The following is a 24,947-nucleotide window of genomic DNA, read 5'->3' on the forward strand; positions in this document are numbered from 1 at the left end:
TGATTTATGGCTCCGATTCTAATGACGTCATTTCCGCCAGAAACTCTATTAGCAAAGCATAACGTTTATTGCACAGTGGTGGGATATGTTCCCATTTTGAAAGATTTCATTTTTGAAAAATAGTGGAGTTGTTTGCCCATGATACAGAATAAGAACGGCTGATAATCTCACTGGGTGATAATCTCACTGCATGTTAAACAAAGTTGAGGCTTTTTCTCCACTGTAAGGAAATGGTGTTTCAGTGGATATTTCCACCACTTGGCTAATAACATTTTTTGATTGTAGATTGATTAAACTGGATTGGCCATGGATTTTTGGTCTGATCTTTTAGGGAGATTCTTATGTTCCTTCCTCAGCCCAACGCAGAAAGAAATGCCTTTTCTCCACCTTACTTCCTTCTCATCTATGTGCCTGCTCCACAGTACAGAAAGGTTATGATAGAAACATGATGGCAGATAAAGGCCAAATGGCCCATCCAGTCTGCCCATCTGCAGCGTCCACTATCTTCTCCTGTCCCTAAGAGATCCAACGTGCCTGTCCCATGCTTTCTTTAATTCAGACACAGTCTTTGCCTCCACCACCTTCATCGGGAGACTATTCCACCCATCTACTATACTTTTGCTAAAAAAAAGTTTTTCTCTTTCTATAAAATAGTATTTCCTTGAATTACTCCTAAGCCTACCACCTTTTAACTTCATTCTATAGCCTTTCATTCTGGAGTTCCCTTCATTTGAAAAAAAACTCACTTCCTGTACATTAATGCTATAGAGATGATAAGACTAATATGAACTGATTTTGGCATCAGAATCCAGTATGACACACAGCAGTTTTTAATGTTATGTTTGTCAATCTGAATTGTTTGTTCAATTAGGAAAGTAATCTTTTTTCACACAACAGTACGATCTTGACAAGTGTATAAATATTTTAAAATTAAATTGTGTTATGCTACTAAGAGAGAGAATTTGTCACACACTAATAAAAATTAATTGCATCCCAGAAGGAATACTTTGGAGACATTTCAATCAACTTTCTCTCTGCCACTATTAGCATTACAATAAAATAATCATTGATTCTGTTAACTAGATTTCATTTGCATGACAGAACAAGCAATTTCTAGATAATTTTATAGAGGCAACTTTTTATAGTTTTTAATTATTAGACACATCTTTGTTTACTGAAACACAGGTTCATCGTTCATCAAAAATACCCTTGGTGTTTATTTTATTTAGTAAAGTAAATATTCCACATTCCATGTTTCCGTTTTAGCCCTGGACACTGATCAACAGTTTATACAGAACAGCATGAACAGTTTTAATAAGAAAGAATTCCTTCAATGTTTGGCAGTATTTCAGGGTCATTCATTTAATCCAACTACTCCAAATGTAAGAATGGTTCTCAGTTACTATCCGAGGCAAAATGAAGCTCAGTACCACCTTGAGGGATAATTACTTATCTGCAAACCTTATTCTCTTAAGGTAGTATTTTCATGAATTCACATGACTCATTAGTATGAGACCACAAAAAATACTTTTGGAGCTAAATGGGTCTCTCTCATTAATAAAAAGGTAGCAGCTATCAACACATATTGAGCAGTCTGATTCTTCATCCCCATCAGGCTAGCTTCTGCCCATCACAAAGTACATAAACCACTGTTGGAATCTTAGGCACCATTCTTCCTAAACAGACAAGTCTTTTATAGTTTCTTACCAATCAATTACTTCAATCAATCATAATCTCATCTGTGGGGTCCCTCAAGGTTCCCTACTTTTCTCCTACATTCTTCAACATTTTCATTACTACTTATCACTTATATAGCGCTGAAAGGCGTACACAGTGCTGTACATTTTGACATTTATAGATGGCCCCTGCTCAGAAAAGCTTACAATCTAACTTGAACAGAAAGGCATGACATAGAGCAGTGTTTTTCAACCTTTTTTGGGCAAAGGCACACTTGTTTCATGAAAAAAATCACGAGGCACACCACCATTAGAAAATGTTAAAAAATTTAACTCTGTGCCTATATTGACTATATATAAAGTAATTCTCTTGAATAGGAATCAAATAAACACAAAGAAAGTATTTTATAATTACTTTATTATGAAATATTAAGTAAACAGAATAGTGAAAAATTATAAAATACTTTATTCAGTGCGAAACCTGGGCCTTTTTGGCTGAACACAAAGCTGATATTCTGGCTAGAATCGAAGAAAGACACACACGTAGCTCTTCGTCAACAGCTCTCAGTCTCTCTCTGTATTTGGTTTTTATAGCATACAAAAATAGACAAATATACCCTCCATCCTTTTTATTAAACCACAATAGCAGTTTTTAGCGCAGGGAGCTGCGCTGAATGCCCAGCGCTGCTTTTGACGCTCATAGGCTCCCTGCGCTAAAAACCACTATTGCGGTTTAGTAAAAGGTGACCATATTGTAAAATATAGACAGCAGATATAAATTCAGAACTGTGCATAGTAAGTGAAGGGAAGTTTTCATCTCTGGGAATTTACCCAGTTAACTATTAAGTTATTTGGGCAAATTCCTTTGAAAACTGTGGTAATACTGCCTCCACTTTGCTAAATTTAAAATAAAATCATTTTTCCTACCTTGTCTGGTGATTTCTGGTTACACTTTCTTCTTCCGACTGTGCATCCAATCTTTCTTCCCTTCTATCAGCCTGTATGCTTTCTCTCCTCCACACCTCATTCCCTCCCCCAACTTTTTCTTCCTCTCTCCCTGACCTTTCTTTCTTTTTTTCTGTTTCTCTTCTTTCCTTCTGTTTCCCTGCCTGCCCCCTTTCTTTCTTTCTCCCTGCCGTTCCCCAAGCCACTGCCACTGCCGCTGCCATCGGGGAACAGGACCCACCAATGGATAACAGGCCCCAAAGCCGACGCCGACGCATGCTCTCCCTGACGTCAATTCTGCAATCGGAGAGGAAGTTCCGCCCAGCCAGGCAGCGATTGGCTGGCCCGAACTTCCTCTTCGACTGCAGAATTGACGTCGGGGAGAAGAAGACTTATCGGCTCGATAGATTAGATCGCCAAGACAAAGTGAGTCCTGGGTGATCGACTCACTTTGCCTTGGCGAGCTACTGGCGCCCCTGCCTCGGGCCCCCTGTCAGCTCCGGGCCCCTGAATGCAGGACTGGTAGTACTGCCCTGATGGCGGCCCTGCGGCACACCAGGCAACATCTCGTGGCACACTAGTGTGCCGCGGAACAGCGGTTGAAAAACACTGACATAGAGGATAGGGGATGCAGAACCCAAGGTGAGAGGAGTTAGGAGTCAAAAGCACTCTCAAAGAGGAGCTCTTTTAAACGGGCCTTGAACACTGCCAGAGACGGAGCCCGCCATAGGAATTTGGGCAGCTTGTTCCAAGCATATGGTGCAGTAAGGCAGAAGGGACGGAGTCTGGAGATGGCAGTTGAAGAGAAGGGCACAGATAGGAAGGACTTCTTTAGTTCACAATCAACCCTCATACAATCCTTCAATTATCCAGACATTTTGCTTGTCTTCCCTTGTTCGTCATATCACCCAGATGTTGTCCCCCTTCAGTGCTGTCTCTCTGCCCTCTTAACTTGGCTATCCTCCCATTGACTTATGCTGAAACCTGATAAAACTGTAAAAATGCTAGAGCAAGCATTGTCCCTTTTTAAGGACACAGTCACCGAGGCGCAAAATCTATATATACCACGTATCAACAAGAGATCCAAGAGGAAAAAGAAAAATGAACCGGTGTGGCTCACTGTAGCGGTGAAGGAAGCGATCAGAGACAAGAAGACCTCGTTTAAGGAATGGAAAAGGTAAAAAACGGACAAAAACTGGAAAAAGCACAAACAACATCAAAGCAGGTGCCCTAAGGCGGTAAGAGGGGCCAAAAGAGACTATAAGGAAAAAATAGCCAAGGAGGCGAAAAACTTCAAGCTGTTCTTTTGATATATTAAGGGGAAACAACCCACAAAGGAAGTGGTGGGGCCGTTGGATGACCATGGAATAAAGGGAGTCCTAAAGGAGGACAAAGCCATCACCGACAAACTGAACACATTTTTTGCATCTGTATTTACTGAAGAGGATATACACAAATATACCGGAAGCTGACAGGCTATACACAGGGAACGAAGACGGGAAACTGACAGGGTTGACAGTCAGTCTAGAAGAGGTATGCAGGCAGATTGATAGGCTTAAAAATGATAAATCCCCGTGACCGGATGGCTTCCATCCGAGGGTCATCAAGGAACTGAAAAGGGCTATAGTTGAACTGCATCAACTAATAGCCAATCTGTCAAAGTTCCGCATGAACGACTACTTTGAAAACTTACGAGCCATGGAATCGAGGGTGATGTGCTCACGTGGATTAAAAATTGGCTGGCGGATAGGAAACAGAGAGTGGGGGTAAATAGACAATTCTCAGACTGGAAAAGCATCATGAGTGGAGTGCCGCAGGGTTCGGTGCTTGGACCCGTGCTCTTCAACACATTTATAAATGACCTGGAAATTGGTACAACGAGTGAGGTGATTAAATTTGCAGATGATACAAAGTTATTTAGAGTAGTGAAGACGCAGGAGGATTGCGAAGACCTGCAACGTGACATAAACACGCTCGAGAAATGGGCCGTGACATGGCAAATGAGATTTAATGTGGATAAGTGTAAGGCGATGCATGTCGGTAACAAAAACCTTATACACAAATACAGGATGTCCATTGCGGTACTTGGAGAGACCCCCCCAGGAAAGAGACTTGGAGTACTAGTCGACAAGTCGATTAAGCCGTCCGCACAATGCACAGCGAAAAGGGCGAACAAAATGCTAGGAATGATTAAGAAGGGGATCACGAACAGATCGGAGAAGGTTATCATGTCCCACCTGAAATACTGCGTCCAGCACTGGTCATTATACATGAAGAAGGACACAGTGCTATTCGAAAGGGTCCAGAGAAGAGCGACTAAAATGGTTAAGGGGCTGGAGGAGTTTCCGTACAGTGAGAGATCAGAGAAACTGGGCCTCTTCTCCCTTGAAAAGAGTTGACTGAGAGGAGACATGATCGAAACATTCAAGATAATGAAGGGAATAGACTTAGTAGATAAAGACAGGTTGTTCACCCTCTCCAAGGTAGAGAGAACGAGAGGCCACTCTCTAAAGTTAAAAGGCGATAGATTCCGTACAAATGTAAGGAAGTTCTTCTTTACCCAGAGAGTGGTAGAAACCTGGAATGCTCTTCCGGAGGCTGTTATAGGGGGAAAACACCCTCCAGGGATACAAGACAAAGTTAGACAACTTCTTGCTGAGCCAGAACGTATGCAGGTAAGGCTAGTATCAGTTAGGGCACTGGTCTTTGATCTAAGGGCCGCCGTGTGAGTGGACTGCTGGGCACGATGGACCACTGGTCTGACCCAGCAGCGGCAATTCTTATGTTCTTATGATTTCTGATTGCATAGGTTTTTATTGGCTTGAAAGCATGTTGTTTGGCATCCTGCCAAAGTAAGTTAAACTAGAACATGAAGTGGTCTGACCAAAGTGAGGGAGACCAATTCCTGTCTTGAAGATATACTGTGGTATACTGTGTCGACTTCCAGGGTGGCAACGAGGTCTAGATGGTGTCCTTTCTGGTGAGTGGGTGAAGGTGAGAGGATGGAGTACCCAAGGGACTGTAGAAAGTGAAAAGGACCTTGACAATCTGGGTATGAGTGAGTTCTAGGTGTAGCTTAATGTCTCCTAGTAGAAGACAATTGGGGAAGGAGAGTGAGTTCCTAAGTACAAAGTCTAAGAAGTCTGGTTGGGCCTCGGTCCACTTACTGGGGGGAACATAGAAGAGGATGCATGTTAGAGGGTCTTTCAGTGTGTTGCTGTTGTTGATTTGATATGATAGAATTTCCAGGTTGTCCATTTGCTTGGAATCAAGGATTGTGAATTCAAAAGTCCTTGATCACAATGGCCAGTCCTCCCCTCCTTTCGAGTTGCCTGTAAAAGGAGACTGTTCTGTATCCTGGGGGATACTCATGGATGAATACATTCATTTTATAACTTCTCGGCTATGATCTTCTTTCCAGCCATGCTAATTATATTTAAAGGCATTAAACAAAAATGTGTTTGAAAACTACAACACAAAATTAGGTTCTTTCCTTCACTCTTTCAGATCGCCTTTCCTCAAAAGAGCATCGGAGCCACAGGAGTACAATCAGAAAACAAATTTGCACCGAAGATAAGCACAGTGCATGAGAATATCACAAAATCTGAGGATTTATCCACAAGATTTCTGTGCCAGTCTGGTCTCATTCACTCCCCTTTCAAACCCATTTGCTGCTAAACAGGAAGCTGACAAGAAGATTAAAATAAAATAACCGTTCGGGATTTTTGAGGCCAGGACTATTTTCCTTTTTTAGCTGTTAGCTATAATCTCAAACAAAATTATTATTTTTTTACTACATTTCAGTGGAACTTTAATAAGTAGAGTTAATATTTTAGTTAAGACCTTAAAGGCAATAATGTTTGCTTAAACTTATCCTGTGAGCACCAAGAAATGAGAGGATGCAACAGAGATACACAGAGCAGCTGTTTTATGTCAGCAGCAATGAGTTCAACCAGTATCAACAAAGATTAAGCTGATTTAGAAGTACAACCATGGACATTTTAATTTAACTGAGGCAGCCTACACGTCTCTGAGAAATCTATCCTGTCACTGAACTGTACATAGCAGTCCATTCTCATAGAGACTGTTCTCTTAACAAGGTAACATCCAAGCAAGGATATGGGTTTATCATCTTTGTTGTTCCTTCTTCCAGTAAAAACACATTACATTAGTTCTTGCTAAGTGTCATTAAGAGGTAAAGTTTGGCTGAAAAATATTTCAATACGATGGAAATGTTATGATGGAGCAGACCTAAAACTGTAGCTGGCTGCATGAGCTACATAAAAACTTCTAATGTAAATATCTATAAATGTGTTCGGCACATCTCCAACGGGGAATCAAATATACTCCTAGCTAGGGGCCATAATTTAAAAGGTTAAGCATACTCTAGTAAGCAGCTTTTCAAATTATATCCCATTATCAATGTTTGTTTATATATGTCACCAAACAAAATACACTGGAGATGCTCATTTATAGCCCTCTCTAAAATATACAATTATATCACTTTAATTTATTTACATACTTTTGTAGTCTTCAGGGTGTTTTTTTGAATTACAATCCAAATTAGCACCTTGTCTGAAAGGGTAAAAATTATCACCATGGGAGGGATACCTGGAAGCGTGGTGTAACTTTTGAGGGGACTCGTTTCTACCCAGGATTGCAGTGCTCGCTGACATCTAGAGCCGGGACATCAGGAGCTGAACCCCTGCAGGCATCTGCAGAGACAGACGCCCTGACATCATGCGGGTCCTATTCCCGCGGCTGAAAGGGACGCTGCGACTGTGGCGCGCGGCCGCAGGGCGTGCCCTAAGGGGCACGATAGGCCCCTTGGAGACACTGGGAGACACAGGAGATACTAACTGTATGTATTATCTTTGATTAATATAGGGAAAAGAAAGGGGAAAGTTAAAGTCTCTACACCTATTTTACCTGGGCCCATAGATAGACATCTTGTATCAAACAGTGTCCGGGGTCAAAGTCAAGGATCTGACTCGCTATCAGGGGTGTCTCTTAGCCCCCCAGAAAGAACTCCCTTGCCCCCTTCAAATATTCCTATTGGTTTGGATCCCGAGCTTGGTTCCAGTTCTCAACCTGTGGGATTATCAGAGCAGTCGGCATTGACCTCATTAGTTTATGGGGCGATACCTAAAGTTTATCTTTTCAAGATGAGACTTTAACTGCTAGAGAAACCCAGGTAGAGGCACAGGAGATTACTCTTAAAGATTTATGGCAGATTAATACTAGAATGGAGGGGTTATTAATTTCAGTGGTGACTCAGAATGTAAAATTTTCACAAGTTATAGATAAGTTGGAAAATGTTGATTCAAATTTGAAGATTATGGAGAAATGTATAAGAACAACAGAGTCTCATGTGGCTACATTACAAGCAGTATCTTCAACAGCAGTTAGAAATTCACATGTTACTTATATGAAATTTGAGAAAATGGAAAACATTCTAAGGGCAAAAAATCTACAATTAGTTAATTTTCCAAAAACGCAACTTTTGTCCCCAGACATATTGATTCGGAAATATTTTAAGGAAGTATTGGGATTGGATGATTCAGAGAAATTGCCTATAACAAATTTATACTATATCCCACAGAGGAAGAAAACTCTTGCTGATTTGGGAGTAGATCAGTTGGAACAAATTGAATTTGATTTAACTGGATTCCAGGAAGATTCACAAGATAATCCAAACTAGATCTACCCTATTGATATCTTGTGTAAGAGAGATTGATAAATCTTTAATCATGAAAGCTTATTTTTATAATAAGCAAATGAAATTCTGCGGTGATAATGTATTGATTTTTCCAGATGTAGCCCAAGCTACACAATAGAGAAGGAAAGCTTTATTAGCTTTGAAATCAAGGGTGTTAGCTTTGGAAGCTACATTTTACTTGAAATTTCCATGCAAATGCTTAATTAAATTTAAAGAATATGAATATGTATACTGGGATTCAATTCAGTTGGAACAATTTTTACAACTTCATGAAACTAATTTAGACACCATGTGAATTAATATTTGGAGTTCTAGATTTGTAATACACCATAAATGTTTGATTTTTGGATCAGGATTATATAGAATGCTTCTAGAGCTTGGGCCAATCAGGCTATAGACTTAGCGGGGATGGGCCGGGAAGGGGCGGGCCCATCTCATTTCGACGAGGCGGGCCTGTCGGCTGGACGGCAGCAAGACCCACAGCCGACCAACAATTTAGAGGTTAGTTGGGGGGGAGGTTAATTGGGGGAGGTTAGGGGAATCATCGGGGGGGGGGGTTGTTAGCATGAGGGGTCCGGAGGGGGTCCGGCTTTCCGACATGAGGGGTTGGGCACCCTCCTGCCGGCGATCAAGAGTTTTTGGGGGGCGGGGCGGATTTCCGGCAGGAGGGGTTGGGCACCCTCCTGCCAGCGATTGGGAGTTAGGGGGGTATTCCGGAAGGAGGGGTTCGGAACTCTCCTGCCAGCGATCAAGAGTTTTGGGGGGGGGGCAGGGGCGTATCTCCGGCAGGAGGGGTTTGGCACCCTCCTGCTGGCGATCAAGAGTGGCGGGGGCAGCTTTCCAGCAGGAGGGTTTCGGCATCCTCCTGCCAGCAATTGGGAGTTTGGAGGGGTGTTCCGTCAGGAGGGGTTGGGCACCCTCCTGCCGGCAATCGGACAGGTGGCTGCTATACTTATCCCTTGCTGCGATAAGTGTAGCGACTGCATCTACTCTAACCCGATTCTCTAACCGGCGTCTGTAACATGGACGCCGGTTACAGAATCGGGGTCCATGTAGGCCCGATTCTGTATAGGACACCTCTCCCGGGCGTCCTTTACAGAATCAGGGCCTAAGTATCCAGCCAGACTGGATTGTTTATCAAGAAGATAGGCTACTTGAATGGGACAAATAAGCCAGAGACTAATCCCATCTACCATTCCTGTAAGTCAGGGGTGCTCACACTTTTTTGGCTTGCGATCTACTTTTAAAATGACCAAATCAAAATGATCTACCAACAATAAAAATACTAAACATATACCGCCTCTTTTACTACGGTGTGCTAGCCGATTTAGCGCTCGATAAGTGCTAATGTACCCATTATATTCTATGGTCGCGTTAGCATTTAATGCGCGCTAAATCGGCTAGCGCGCCTTAGTAAAAGACCCCCATATTTATTTATATATATACCGAGTGCACCCCGTTCCATTCCCCAACCAACATCTCTCTCTGTCCTTCCAGGAGTCCAGCTTTTCTTCCTCTCTTCTCCACCTCTATTGGCAACATGTCTCCCTCCTCTGTTCTGATCTTGCATCTCTCTGTTCTTCCTCAGGGTCTCTCCTCCTCTGTCTCTTCTGTCTGTACCTCCCATAGTCCAACATTTGCCCCCCTCTCTTCTGCGTCCCCTTTGTTTCAGGTTTCTCCCCCTCTATATCTTCCTTCTGCTAACATTTTGAGTCCTCCCACCTTTGGTTCAGGTCTCTGTCTCTCTCACTCTCTTGTCTTCTCCCTCCCCAGGGCCTGGCATCTCTCTCTCCTCGGTTCAGAGTGTTTCAACATCTCTAACCCCTCTAGTAGTCCAGGATCTGCCTTATCTGCCTTGTCTTCCCACTCCCTTTTGGTTCAAGGCTGCTTTCCAGCCCCTCTTCAAGGTCCTCTTGTCTCTTCTCTCCCCCCCAATGCAGCATCTCTAAGGCAATCTCCCTCCTGCCGGGGCCCTTGTGACAGGCACAATTTTACACTGATGTGTGGGGCCTTATCTCCGCTGCTTCCCTCACCTCCGCTGTTTCCCTTAGACTGGATCATTGAGCTGCTTCCCTTAGACTGGATCCTTCACCTCCGTTCTTCCCTCTGGGCCTACCATAGATGAAAGTTCATTACGGAAGCTGTAGGGGTTGTTCCTTCTTCTCACACCTGGGGTTAGGCCTCTATGATGTCACAAAGCCTGAACCATCTTTTGCAAGAACAGAAAAGAAGAAATCATCTTTGCTGCCTGCTGCCTGCCAGGTGTATTTACAAGAACTCTGTGTTTCTCCAGTCAAGGACATTTGCCCGGCTCAGCTCCTGAGAAAGTTGTAGAAGGAATTAGCTTCCATGATCGGTATGTGTCTCTCTGTTATCTACCGAGGCACCTCTCTGGAAGGCTGGTACACAAAGATACAGAATGGCTACTAATTGGTGAAAGACTACTAATTGGGATTGTTTCTGGATTGGTCAGAAGGAGGTCATCTGATGAGAACTAAGAAGAAGGTATCTAATTATTATTAGTTGGTGCTGAGGTGTAAGGGAATTCGGATCTTAGCACTGGACTCTCTGCACACCTTCTATAATAATTAAGACCTGAGAAGTACCTCTTGTGACTTAGCTCTCTGTCTGAGAGTGAAAAGGAAACAAAGAACTGTTTTTCACACAGATTTGGATTCCTGCACATAAGGAAACTGTTGAAGACCTAATTTATAGCTTTTCCAGTGACAAACTGATCTGTCTAACTCGAAGGAATTTTCTCATCTGCTTCTGAAGAAACGGATTCCTTCTCCTCGATTTTGCAGAGGCCTGATCTAAGTGGTGAGAATAAAGAATTATCTATCTTTTCAACTGGGTTAGAGAAAATTCTATTGTTTGGGATAAGGTTAGTTAAGGTCCCGTGGTGATAAGCTATATTTTTAGATTGCTGCTATTCAGGAATTATTATTATAAGGAATTACTTAGTGTGTAAGAATTAGTATTTGCTCATTTACTTAGGGATTATTGTGTAATAATTATGTAATGAGATATATGTATGTACAGAGACATTGTGATCAATAATTAGTTATTATTTATTGCTGGCTTGTGAATTATATTTTTTTATTTCTATAATAAAATATTTCATATATAGCCCTGGTCTCTATTCTTAGTATAAACTGGCAAGATAACAAACCTGGATAAGGAGTTTATGGTTTCCCCTAGAATACTAGAGATATGCATGTAACTTATTTATGTAGCACTACTTTATTATACCCATAAATCTACCTACAAAGCCTGCAGAGCGAACGTAGCAGGCTGCCGTCGGCTTCTGTAGCACGTTCCCTTTGCCATGGTCCTCCTCCTCTGACATCAGGGGCAGGGCAGTGGCAGAGGGAACGTGCTACAGAGGCTGACGGCAGCCTGCTACATTCACTCTGCAGGCTGCCGTAATTCCACTACTTTAAAGTAGTGACAGTGACCGGGGGAATGCTAGAGAGAACACTGCCTTTGCGATCGACCGGTAGATCGCGATCGACGTTTTGGGCACCCCTGCTGTAAGTGTTACACCTTCCTTATCAATTAAACTAACCATTGTTTCAAACAATTTACAGATTATAAACAGAAAGATACTGGGACATACAAAAGTTTCTATATTTAGAATAAGATTCCAACTTATAAAAGCCTCCTCTCTGCAACACCCCTCTCTCTTTCTGGAACCTGAAGCCTGGACCATCACATACACCCTCCCCTCTCTACCTTTCTTTGACCTCACAGCACCTATTCAGGAAGCTGTCTTTTCTGTCTCATTCACAAGAGCACAGAAGCAGTCTCTGTATTTGTAAAACTTATTTCTATTTTTTTCTGTACAATTGTAATGCTTGATGTATTTTTATTAATCTTGCTTTTCTATAATATTAAGCCTATTTCTGCATATTATATTCTTTATGTAATCACTTCTGGCTGTGCTTGTCATTTGATTTTACTTCCTACTGAATCTTCAATGAGGGTATGAAACCCGGGGCCTGGCGGATTGTAAGGCCGCCACAATATATCATTGGGTCTTATTTGCTTCAACATTACCCCTCCAAAACCTTACAGTCCACACACAGTGCAGTGCTCGGCCTTTAGACATCTGGCAGCTATGAGATCAGAAACATGGACACTCCATTGCAAGATTGCACCATCAAAGAACAACATGCAGTAGTACGCTTTCTTTGGACAGAAGGCGTGAAACCTGTGGAAATTCACCGTCAGCTATCGACTCAGTATGGACATAGCACCATGAATCAATGAAAGGTTTATGAGTGGGCAAAAAGGTTTAAAGCCAAAGAACAGGTGTAACTGACAAAGGTCATTCTGGTTGCCCATCAACACTGCGCACACAAGAGCACACTGACAGGGCAGATGCCTTGATTAGAGAAGTTCGATGGATAACGGTGTCTCAATTGGCTGCAAACTTGGATTTCAGCTATGGATCTGCATTTGTCATAATGCATGATGACTGGGGATACAGGAATGCAGTAATGCTACATTAGGAAGATGTAAAGCATGGCTTTCTTGCAAGCATAAATGAAAATTATTGCTGCCCAATGCAGTAAGCAAATAGTGTACAAATAGGCTGTGCACAAAAATGTATACTATCATGGGCAAGCACACCAGACGCATGCAAGCCTGTGATAGCAGCAGGTATACCTTGCACACACAAAAATCTGATCTGCACCCAGAGTTACATGGATATATATCTCCACATGTGCTAGAATGCTTTTCTGTGTTTAAAATACCAAAATTATTTATATAAAAAGTTGCATTCCTGAACATGCACAGATTGCTGTACGTGGAAGTCTGGGTGGAAGCCGATACAATATTTGCAATGCCAACATTATTTCTTGGCATGTTGAGCATGTGCTGGAATACTATTTCATACATAAGACATTATTGTGCAGGATTTCTCAAAAGTTCAACACATTTCCCCGCTCAATGCCTCATCCCTTCGGGTCTTCTTCACCCATTTCCTTAAACGAAGACAGAAAAAAAGTTGCAGGGCTGTAAGCTCACAGTAAAGAGGCTTGAACTGTAACTCGCCTAAATGTCCTTGTACATGCTCAAATAAAGTAGAACTTGAACTAGAAGAAATAGACATGAAATCCTCACAAACACTGGCCACAGAGAACAAACTAAAAATAGGGGTCTCTGTTTATATTCAAGTCTTCCTCTGCTCTGCACCACCCCACCCCCTTCCCAGGTCCACTGCAGGCCTCCCGTGGTCCTGCCTTAAGCCCTGGTGGTCTAGCATTCAACGATCTCTCCCGCATCCTGTCCTAGCTGGTTGTGCTCTACCTGGAACCAGGCAAGAGTGATGATCCTACGCTCCTGCCCTGCAGCAGCCATTTTCAACAGCGAGTGTGCACAGGGCAAGAATGTAGGATCATCACTCCTGCCTGGTTTACCTCTGGACCACTAGGGCATCAAAGGTAGGCTGTGGAAGGGGCTGGAGGGAAGCAGAGTGGAGAAGAGCTGGCTGGGACAGGATGTTGGAGGGATTGCTCTCGTCCCGGTTCACCGCTAGACCATCAGATCTTAAGGCAGGCCCTCAGGAGGCCTGCAATGGCTGAGGATGTGGCTACCGGGCTTGGTCTAGAGCTTGGGTTGTGGCTTTGGCTGCTAAGTTAGGGCTGCCAGGCAGAGGCTGAGAATGAGGCTGGGGCTGCTAGGCTGAGGATGCAGTTTCCAGACTAAGCCTGCTAGCTTAGGGCTTAGGCTGGGGTGGGCCAGGACAGGACACTTCAGGGAATTGGTGGGGAGGTGGAAAAAAGGGAGCACGTTGCTTCTTGTGACCCTGGGCAAGTCACTTAATCCCCCCATTGCCCAGGTACATTAGGCAGAGTGTGAACCCACTGAGACAGATAAGGAAAAGTGCTTGAGTAACTGAATGCAAACCACTTAGGCTATAAGTGGTATATAACTATTAAAAATAAATTAAATAAAATAAACCCTTCGTTTATATTTGAGTCAACCTTTCTCCCTCTTTTTTTTGAGGGGAAAAGGTCACCTCAGTTAATATTCAGATCGGTTTATATTTGGGTACTTACAATAATCTCAATTATCTAATTTGCAACGCAATCCTATATATAAAAATATATAGATCTCATTTCACACACTCTTAAATATTGTAGGACAATATAAAATATGTAACAATCAAAAGTTTCACTCCATCTTTGGATACTTTTCAGTTCTGACTGTAGGAGTGTAACTGTAATCTATTCCCATCCACTTTCACTCTTCCAGTCCCAGCAACCAAAATGTTAAAAGAAATGCAAATGTTTGCATGGACATGGACATGGACAGCTGAGCAAGCCATGTCTCTCAGCCAAGAGCATGTTTGAAACAGCACTAAGTGGTATTTTCAACTATCCATCAGCACTAACTGGTACTCCCAAGGAAGGCTTTCCTTCAGCCCTTAGGGCTGTTTAAGGTACTTGAGCAAATAAGCCAGCTCATCTCAACAATTCTAGTCAGATTGCTGCATCTCAATGGCCACAAATTTGGAATTGGTGGATGAGATGGGTTTTTTTTATTGCATAGAGTTTATTGGACCCCGGTTCGTCTAAATAAAGTAGATAGTTCCAAGTCTAATAGATGCTGGCACTGTCATCTTGCAGCTGGGACGTTGGATCATTTATTATACCATTGTCCCTTGATACTACAATTTTGGAGATCTATTTGGGATCAAGTTAATAATCTATTAGGGAATCCAGTGGCGTTATTATATGATACCATTTTATTTGGAACTCTTATGAGGGCAAAGAGTCACATATCGGTGAGAAATAACAAACTTCTTTTTATTATGACGGAGGTTGCCATGCAGCTTATTTTAAAAAATTGGAAAAATTAGGACAGATTAAATTATTCATTCTGGTGGGAGTCCCTATGTTATGTCTTTAAAATGGAAAGATTTATGGCCATTCAGATGGGAAATTACAAAAATTCATGGACGTTTGGGAACCATTAACTAAGGGCTCCTTTTATCAGCCGCGCTAGCGGGGTTAACGCACGCAACTTTTAATCATGCGCTAACCCCCCGCGCTGGCCAAAAACTACCGCCTGCTCAAGAGGAGGCGGCAGCGGCTAGCGTGGCCGACGGTTTAACGTGCGCTATTACACATGTTAAACCACTAGCGCGGCTTGATAAAAGGAGCCCTAAATATTGTAAAGATTGATATTTTTTAAAGGGTAAATCATACACATCTAGGGAGGAGGGAGGGGGGTACTACTTAGAATGACTTGGAGGTATATTAGGTTGTTTATAGATATTTGTTTATTCTTTGATTAACTGAGGGAGGGGTGAGGGGAGATAATTTTCTGTCATCAAATCCTGTAAGTTGTTGTGCTTTAATCTTAATTATTCTATGTAAGCGTATTAATTATTGTGTACAACTGTAGTTTTGAAAATTAAATAAAGTTTTAAAAAAAAAACAAAAACACAATTCTAGTCAGAAGAGTTTCTTAATTCACCACTGTCAAGTTTCATTTTACAACTGACTTTTTCTTATTTAAGTACATATTTCACATAAATCCACATATTAACCCCAAATGTACAAACCCAGAAAATTAGCACATACCTTATTTTTGTTCTCCACTTGTTCTTTCTCAATGATGAGTCTTTCCAAATTCAAATTCAGCTCCCGTATTTCCCTTTCTAGTTCTGCTAAATGGATCTTCAAAAAAAGACATTAATTAAGCTAGCACAATTGTCGCACAAAACTACTTCTCCTTCTTTTAAAGGCCATTCAAAACCATAATATTTGTACCACTTTTGAAATGCTCAAGGTTCTGCAATTAAGACGGGCAGTCAGCTGGTCTCATTGTGGACTTGCCTCCCTTTCAGGAGCAGCTTGTTCTCTCTCTCTCTCTCTCTGTATCCATCTTTTGGACTCCATGTCTCTATTTTAGAATTCAACTGCCCATGTGGGGGAACTCAATAATATGCGTTCAAGCAAAAACAACAACATTACTTAGGGCTCCTTTTACTAAGCTGCGATAGCGTTTTTAGCGTACGCAGAATTTTAGCGTGCGCTAAACCTGCGCTACATGGCTAGAACTAACGCCAGCTCAATACTGGCGTTAGCATCTAGTGCGCGCTAAAACCGCTATTGCAGCTTAGTAAAAGGAGCCCTTAATATTGCTGATGAAAATCATTGAAAGAGGAGGAAAAAAAAACCTCTGACTCCCCTCAATGGCAAAGTAAACAATGCTGTCAATTCAATGGGGTCTCTTCAATCATTGATCAATAAAACCTTCTTACAATTAATACTATATGTACCGATGATTGAAGTGACAACATTGAATTGGCAGCGTTGTTTACTTTGCCACTAAGGGAAGCCTGAGGTCTTTTTGCCTCCTTTTCCAATTATTTTTGGACAGTAGTATTAAGTGGTATTGTTTTTGCTTGAATGCATGTTTGGGTTACACCACTTGGATAGTTGGTTTTCAACCTGCGTTTGTGGTGGGTTTGTCCTGGGGGTTTTGTTTTTTTAGGTAAGTTCTATTATGGAATTCAAAAAACAAAAAATATGCTTTCTCATTAAGATCAACATTACACAGTGTTCAAATTTATTAAATTGTGAGTGCTCAGTTTAAAACACCATCAGAACACAGCATTAAAGCTCATAAATGATGTTACCACCAGACATCGCACCCACCTGTCTGCCTTAAACTGCATAATCAGCTTATAAGATCTTATAGTATATGAAAGTTGTACTTAGCTTAAAAGGCAGTGTTGCGTGTTAAGCTTCCAATCCAGGTATAAGAGTCTGGTAGAAAAAGATCTATAATGCTGGTTAATCTTCAAAAATAATATTGACCGAAGTGCTTCTCAATCCAAAAGTGCTCCAACAACCTTAAAATGTCCGTGAAACTTCTCATACAAACTAACAAAAACTTCCATTTTAAGGTTGTTGGAGCACTTTTGGATTGAGAAGCACTTCGGTCAATATTATTTTTGAAGATTAACCAGCATTATAGATCTTTTTCTACCAGACTCTTATACCTGGATTGGAAGCTTAACACGCAACACTGCCTTTTAAGCTAAGTACAACTTTCATATACTATAAGATCTTATAAGCTGATTATGCAGTTTAAGGCAGACAGGTGGGTGCGATGTCTGGTGGTAACATCATTTATGAGCTTTAATGCTGTGTTCTGATGGTGTTTTAAACTGAGCACTCACAATTTAATAAATTTGAACACTGTGTAATGTTGGTCTTAATGAGAAAGCATATTTTATATTGGGGTTTTTTTTTGTTTTTTTTCATCGTTTTGATTCAATATTATATTTTGTTTTGCTCCCAAGTTTTTTTCTTTTTTGCCTAATTTAGAATTCACCAGCTGCATGTTATTTCTACTATTTTTGTGATATTTCTCATTTAAACAGCCTTCCAATAAATTGTATGCAGGTCACAAAAAAAAAAAAAAATAAGCAGCAATAAACTAACACACTTTTACGGTGTTAACAGACCATCTGATCTGTTTTTTCAACAGAATGGCATTCAGTATAGGCACTTGAACTCTGGGCCTTTACTCTACATATCATTCCGATTACACAAAAATCCAAATCACTGCATTTCATTCAAATACAACTTTTACTTGTCAGAAAAGAAACTCCCATCGATTTATGTATTACAGTGGCTACAGCTAAGGACATCGTATATGAGGTTAGAGGGGACATCAAAACTAGCAAATATTTCAGGCATTAAAATTTTACAGTAGCTTCAAACAGTGCAGACTGAACTGAATTATCAGATAGGGACACTCAAATCATTTTAAATATTTGCTTCATTGAACAATAAGGGCAGCTACTTTGTGGGAAAAGTTTACCACTGAAGAAATTGGAAATGAAAAATAAAAATCCAGACCAAATTCATATACATGAGTTGAATGAAAGGTAATACCTCCAACTCCATACCTTCTGCTTAAATATAGATATTTGTAACAAACACAAAATGCTTGACACATGCTCTTTTATTACATTATTTACTTTTCTATAGTTGCCACCATTTGTCACAGATTTCTACCAACGATGGACATTTATTTATTGCAAGTTTACAATATACATTCAAATAAATAATAATTAACAAAATAACACAAAGAAAAAAGGACATTAATAAACCAAAAATAAAACTTCTTTTACTTAGGGCTCCTTTTACTACGGTGCGCTAGCGTTTTTAGTGCATGCAGGAAATTACCGCACACTACGCGGCTAGAACTAACGCCAGCTTAATGCTGGCATTAAGGTCTTGCTCACGCTATTCCGCGCGTTAAAGCCCTAATGCAGCTTAGTAAAAGGAGCCCTAAATCTCCCTTACTAAAAGAGCTCATTTTACTAAACCGCAGAACAGCTTCTTAAGTGGGCTGGTGATGTAAATGCTCAGACACTCATTCAATTCCTATGAGTGTCAGAGCATTTACCTCACTGGCCTGGGGTAAGAAGCTCTGCCACAGTTCAGTAAAACCTAGTATAAGTGTACAACTTTAGCCCACAATATTTCCAAGCTTAGGAAATATTTTCATCAGAAAGTGGAGAAGGCCGACAAAAGCACAGTTCAGTAACTAAACTTAAGTACAGGTACAATGATCATGTCTCATGCTTGTTAAAAAAAAAAAAAAATCTAGCAACTGTTTTGGTTAATAAGACAGAAATTGTTTGCCACTACAAGGAAATTTTAGTCCAAAAAGTAGCACCTAAAACAATAACTCTCAGGTGAAAAGCCAAAAGGTTCTTGTCTCTGCCGATTTCCAGCTTGTATGTAGAGTCTGTGTATAGTGAGGCATTGATAAGAGTGAGGACTGAGCATACAAAAGCATCTATCACCTCAACTAGGAGACATGATGGGCAGGGATCTAGGATGGAACTGGATGGCTGAAGGGAGGTCAACAATCTCGACAATGTCATCGAGTGAGACATTATTGAAATGGGTTAGTTTTTCGGTTGTGGGTTTGTGACAGTATCCAGGTGGGAACATATATTGTCTATTTTTTCAGCGAAGTAGTCGGAGAGTGATTCGCTGTCGAGGCTGGTGTTCAGGTGTTGATTGTCTCCTTGGGATAGAGAGAATATCTTTTTGGATAATGTAAAGAGGTTCTTTGATCTGTTAGGTGTTTTTTAGAAGTTTTGGGAGTAGTAGGCCTTTTTTGCGTCGAGTGTAGATAGTTTGTATTCTTTGTGCAGTTTCCTACAGTTGAATTTGTCACCATTCAGCCTGGATTTGTACCATTCCCTCTCTGTTTTCCTTACTTCTTAGGTTGTCAGTAAACCAAGGGGAGAAGAGTTTATGAGGTTATTATTTAATTTCTTTTTTTTAAATCTTTATTGATTTTCAAACTTTGATAGTGCAATATATTTGATTAATCATGAATACTACATGAAACGCACTATTAACTATACAATTGATGCATTAAACAATCATTTTCTCCCATCCTCAACTTAATTACTAATACAATAATACATATAATGTACTTGCAATATTATAATTAAATAATTTAACTCTTTAAAGTATATTTCCCTCCCCCCACCCTCCCTGGATGTGTAAAGAAATCTAATGAAAAGGGAAGAAACATGACCCTTACTGTAATGCAACAAAAGTAGTCAATGGACTCCATCCATCATTAAAGGACTTACTAGTCCCCAAACGTTCTGCCATCATTCTTTTAAACTTATATGTGGTACACACATTTACCCACCAAAAATTATAATTAATCCTGTCATGGTTCTTCCAATTATGTGTGATCAGTTGAACACCTATTCCTGTCATGATCAGGAAAAGACGACTTTTATACTTGTCTAAAGTAGGCTTAATATGAAGTAACGTACCACAAATTACAGCTTCATAGGATAAGGGGATAGATGACCCAAGAATGAGATTTATTTGTCCCCAAATTGACTTCCAGAAACTAAGTATCAGTGGACAAAAATATAACAGATGATCCAAAGTCCCTATATTAATATGACAATGCCAGCATCTATTAGATTTAGAATTATCTATTTTTGTAAACGAACTGGGGTCTAAAAAATCCTATGTAATAAAAATAACCATGTTTGTCTCATAGATGCTGACACTGTACATTTCAACCTCCAAATCCAGATTCGTGGCCAATGGATTTATTATTGAATTTGAATGTGTGACTATTGCACTTGCACTTTTCCTGGATGTTTGTACTCATTGGGACCTGGATGCACATAAACTTTTGAATTTAAGTACTCTTTAGATGGTTAAGAATGGATAGACATTCTACTTATCAACACGTTGTTGGACAATAGCAGCACAGCCTGAATTTCATCTTGACTGCTAAGTGACTATTTATTTGCTTATTAGCCATTTATGATTGTTCGAATGTAGAGCTGTTTAGGCTGTTGAACATTATAAAATTTGATGAAGTGCTTCTGTTCCTTCTTCTGAATTGTCTTTCTTCTCTTTATTGTTTTTATTCTATTCATGATGACATTAAATTAACTTATTTATTAAATATTTGTTTGTATTAAATGATATGAGTATATTTGATTAGTGGATTCTCTTTTGTTGACTTATACTTTGTCAAGATAAACATCTGAAGAATTTAGAGATTTTATTATGTTCCACCTTTAGGGAATTGACTAATCGAAACTGTTCCCATTTCTGTTTCATCCTTGTGATCAAGAATGGATATCTCCTCTGTGGGGCTGAAGACTGCTGTTGTGTTTGGGGGCACACTAAACAGATTGATCACCTTGTTATTGAAATAGGTCACAAAGCCTTCAGTGGACAAAGCTTTACTCATCCAAGATAATTTGTTGTGGAGTTTGTGAACTCAAAAGAGTTTCAACAAAGTTGAGATGCTGGTTGGACGATCTAAACAGTTGAATGAAGAAGTGAGAGTTTGAATGATGTTTGTTATTTTAGAGTCTGATGTATTCTCTCTGATTCTGTTCACCTTGATAGGGCTAGATGGAAAGTTGTCTTTCTTTATCTTGACTTGACCAGATTTGCAGAGAATAAAGAGCAGATTCGCAGAGAATAAAGAAATGGTCTGACCAACTGACTGGGGTAACTTCTTTGATCTTCCATTTTTGAGATACGGTTTTTGATATGAATACAATATCGAGGATGTATCCTTGCACAGGCGTTGGGACTGAGACAAGCTGGCTAAAACCTAGATCTTGCATTGATTAAAGCTGATTGTAGAATCAACTCCAATAAGAAATTTATAGATGAACAGCTTGCACTGGGGGGGGGGGGGGCAAACTAAAAGAAATGTGTGCAGAATGTCTGAGGTAATTAGTACATATTCGATAGGATGGACATTCATATCTTGTCTTTTATAAAACTTGTAATGGCTTTTAAAAATAAAAACTAGACCCCCCCCACCTCATTTCATATCTCTGGTTTTTTGAGATGTAATGGTAGCCTGAGGGGCCAATCTGCAGTGGGGAGACAGTATCGCCTCCCTGTAACCAAGTTTCAGTCAGGGAAAGGCAATCGAGATTCCGATCATGAAGATGCCAGAACTTATTGCTCTAGTGTTTAGAAGACCTATTTGCTGATGAAAGCACGAGAGAGAGAGAGTTAATTGTGTTAACAGTGGGCAGGTTGAATATAAGAGAGAAAGCAATGGTTGTTATAAGAAAGTTTGACGTTAGCAAAATCCTTTCTTCGGCCCCATAGCACTTGAATTGCACTCATTCTGGAAGGACTCACTGGAGAAAGGGTAATCCTGCCTAAATTTATGCCCAACAAATCAAACAGCAGTACTTGGAGGAACAGGAAAGCTCAGATGGAATGTTTCTCATATGCACTGCTGTTGCGCTGGAGAGGGGAGCAGGGCTTTGAATCATCCGCAGTAGTTGATGCAGGAAGAGAATATCTCAGATGGAAGATTTCTCACTAGCACTGATGCTGCACTAGAGAGGGGGCAGGCCTGCTTCAATATCTGCCCTAAAAGAACAAAGAGATCATAGGTCCGGCATCAGGGTGCAGGGCTTTGAGCTGATATAACCAATCTTATCAATGAAAGGCTTCCATTTTTATCTCAGCTCCTTTGAATAAGGGATGGGCCCGCTAAGATATATGTCCTCTTAAAAAAAAAAAAGTCCTGCATCAGGAAGGAGGGTTTTGGGGCTATGAAGCCGCTCTACCGGTGCGAAAGGGAGGAGTCAGGTGGAAGGTTTTACCTCTTGCATTGCTGCTCCGAAGAAGGATGGGTGGACTCACACAGACCAATGCCCCAAAGGTTCCTACATGATGGAATTCCATCTTAGCCTGTTCATATCTGAAAGATATATAGTCTGCAAACAAATTGGATCAAATTTGATTGCACACTGAAGAACCCAAAGATTGTCCACTAAATGAGAGTTGCAAAAAACAAAAACAAAAACAAAAACAAAACAACAACCCCAAAACCTGAGTTTGGAGAGTAAAATGTTAGTCTCTCATGTTAAGATTGGGGCAACAATGCTGTCTGTACCTGGCGCCAAGCTCTGGAATGCACTGCCTGGTATTCTGCGATTCTGTGATGGGAGACTGAACTTTAAGAAGATGTTGAAAACACAATTATTTGTCAATTCCTTCCTGTGCTAATGCTGTTCTCTGTTCATGCCTTACTGTCCTGTAAATGATTTTATGGGATTTTGTGTTTCCATCTTGTAGAATGAATTTAAAAGAAGATTTTAATAATGCTACAGTTAGTCTTTTTGTGTTTATCTTGTTGAAACATGTTTAGCCATTTCTTAAATATGTATGCATGTAATTTTGTAAACTGCATAGTTTTTATGTGGTATATAATTTTTAAATAAATAAATAATGAAGCAGTGTTTGACAACATTCTATTGCAATTTTTGCTGTGATGCACAAGAGTGAGGTTTTGGAAAAATACTGGGTATGAGGCACAGCTTTAGAAGGAAAGATGTTAGTATATGGAGTGTAATGGACTACTGCTTGAATTTTCATGTCATGTATTTGATATACCACCTCTTTGTGGTCCAATCAAAGCGGTTTACATATATTATATGCAGGTATTTTGCCTGTCCCTAGCGGGCTTATTTTTCTTGCAGATGTTATGGTTACTAGAAAGAGGTATTGCCCTATATGTTCAGGAAGGAATAGAATCTGTTGGAGAGGCTACGACGGAAAAAAATGAGAAGCTAGAGTCCCTCTGGATCAAGATTCCCAGTCACAATGGCACAGACACAAAAATTGGCCTTTACTATCGACCCCCAGGACAGACAGAGGAAACTGACTCGGAAATGATAGAGGAAATCAAACAAGAATGTAAGACAGGCAATGTAATAATCTTGGGAGACTTCAATTTCCCGGGGATAGACTGGAACCTGGGAACCTCCAACTGCGGCAAGGAGGCCAAGTTCCTGGAGGCGCTAGGGTATTGCTTCCTGGAACAAATGGTAAAAGAGCCGACAAAAGGCAACACCATCTTGGACTTGGTCCTAAATGGCCTCAAGGGACCAACAAAAGAAGTAGAAGTCACGATCCCACTGGGAACGAGTGATCACAACATGATCAACTTTAAAGTTGACATCGGGAAAGGGAAACGTACCAAAACCTTAACCACGACCTTAAACTTTAAAAAGGGTAAATACGATCGCATGAGAGCCATGGTAGAACAACGGCTCAGGAAAAAGGTGGACAAACTTAAAACGGTAGATCAGGCTTGGTCCCTACTGAAAAATGCTATCACAAAAGCACAAAATCTCTGCATTCCACAGATTTCCAAGGAAAGGAGAACTAAAGGCAAAGGAGAACCGGCATGGCTTACCAAACAGGTGAAGGAAGCCATAAAAGAAAAGAAGGACTCTTTCAAAAAATGGAAACGCATGAAAACAACCGAAGCTTGGAACAAACATAAAGATGACCAGAAGAAATGTCACAAGGCGGTAAGGGATGCCAAAAAGGACTATGAGGAGAAAATAACGCAAGAGGCCAAAAACTTCAAGCCCTTCTTTAGATACATAAAAGGGAAAAACCCCGCAAAAGAGGTGGTGGGACCCCTGGACGACCAGGAAAAAAAGGGTGCATCAAGGAAGACAAACAAATTGCAGATAGACTTAATTCCTTCTTTGCGTCCGTCTTTACAAAGGAGGACACCGCAACAATACCAGAAGCAGTGGAAGTATTTAAAGGAGTAATAGAAGACAGCCTCACCACAGTAGAAGTGGACTTGGACCAGATATACTACCAGATCGACAAAATTAAAAGTGATAAATCCCCTGGACCGGATGGAATTCACCCGAGAATCTTAAAATAATTGAAGGTTGAAATCGGAAAGTTATTGCAAAAACTTGCCAACCTGACAATTAGAACTGGACCGATACTGGACGACTGGAAGATAGCGAACGTCACGCCAATTTTCAAAAAATGATCGAGAGGTGAACCGGGCAACTACAGACCTGTGAGCCTCACGTTTGTCCCTGGAAAGATGGTTGAAACACTGATCAAGGATAGCATAGCCCAGCATTTGGATACACACGACCTGATGAAAGCCAGTCAACATGGCTTCAGGAAAGGAAAATCATGTTTAACGAATTTACTTCAATTTTTTGAGACCATGAACGAACAAATTGATAGTGGAGAACCAGTGGACATAAA

At 40.7% G+C, this 24,947-nt stretch overlaps 1 protein-coding gene across 5 annotated transcripts in view; it reads right to left on the reverse strand.

Annotated features, from left to right (window-relative positions):
* The window catches only part of TAX1BP1 (Tax1 binding protein 1), a 256,118-nt gene that overhangs the window by 64,239 nt on the left and 166,932 nt on the right, over nt 1–24,947 (reverse strand). For all 5 annotated transcript variants that reach the window (XM_033930769.1, XM_033930766.1, XM_033930767.1 and 2 more), the window contains exon 14: nt 15,939–16,034. In XM_033930769.1, coding sequence (XP_033786660.1) covers nt 15,939–16,034 — 96 coding nt within the window. The remainder of the gene's footprint in view (nt 1–15,938; nt 16,035–24,947) is intronic.

This window comes from Geotrypetes seraphini, chromosome 2, assembly GCF_902459505.1.
Source record: "Geotrypetes seraphini chromosome 2, aGeoSer1.1, whole genome shotgun sequence".
NCBI lineage: Eukaryota > Metazoa > Chordata > Amphibia > Gymnophiona > Dermophiidae > Geotrypetes > Geotrypetes seraphini.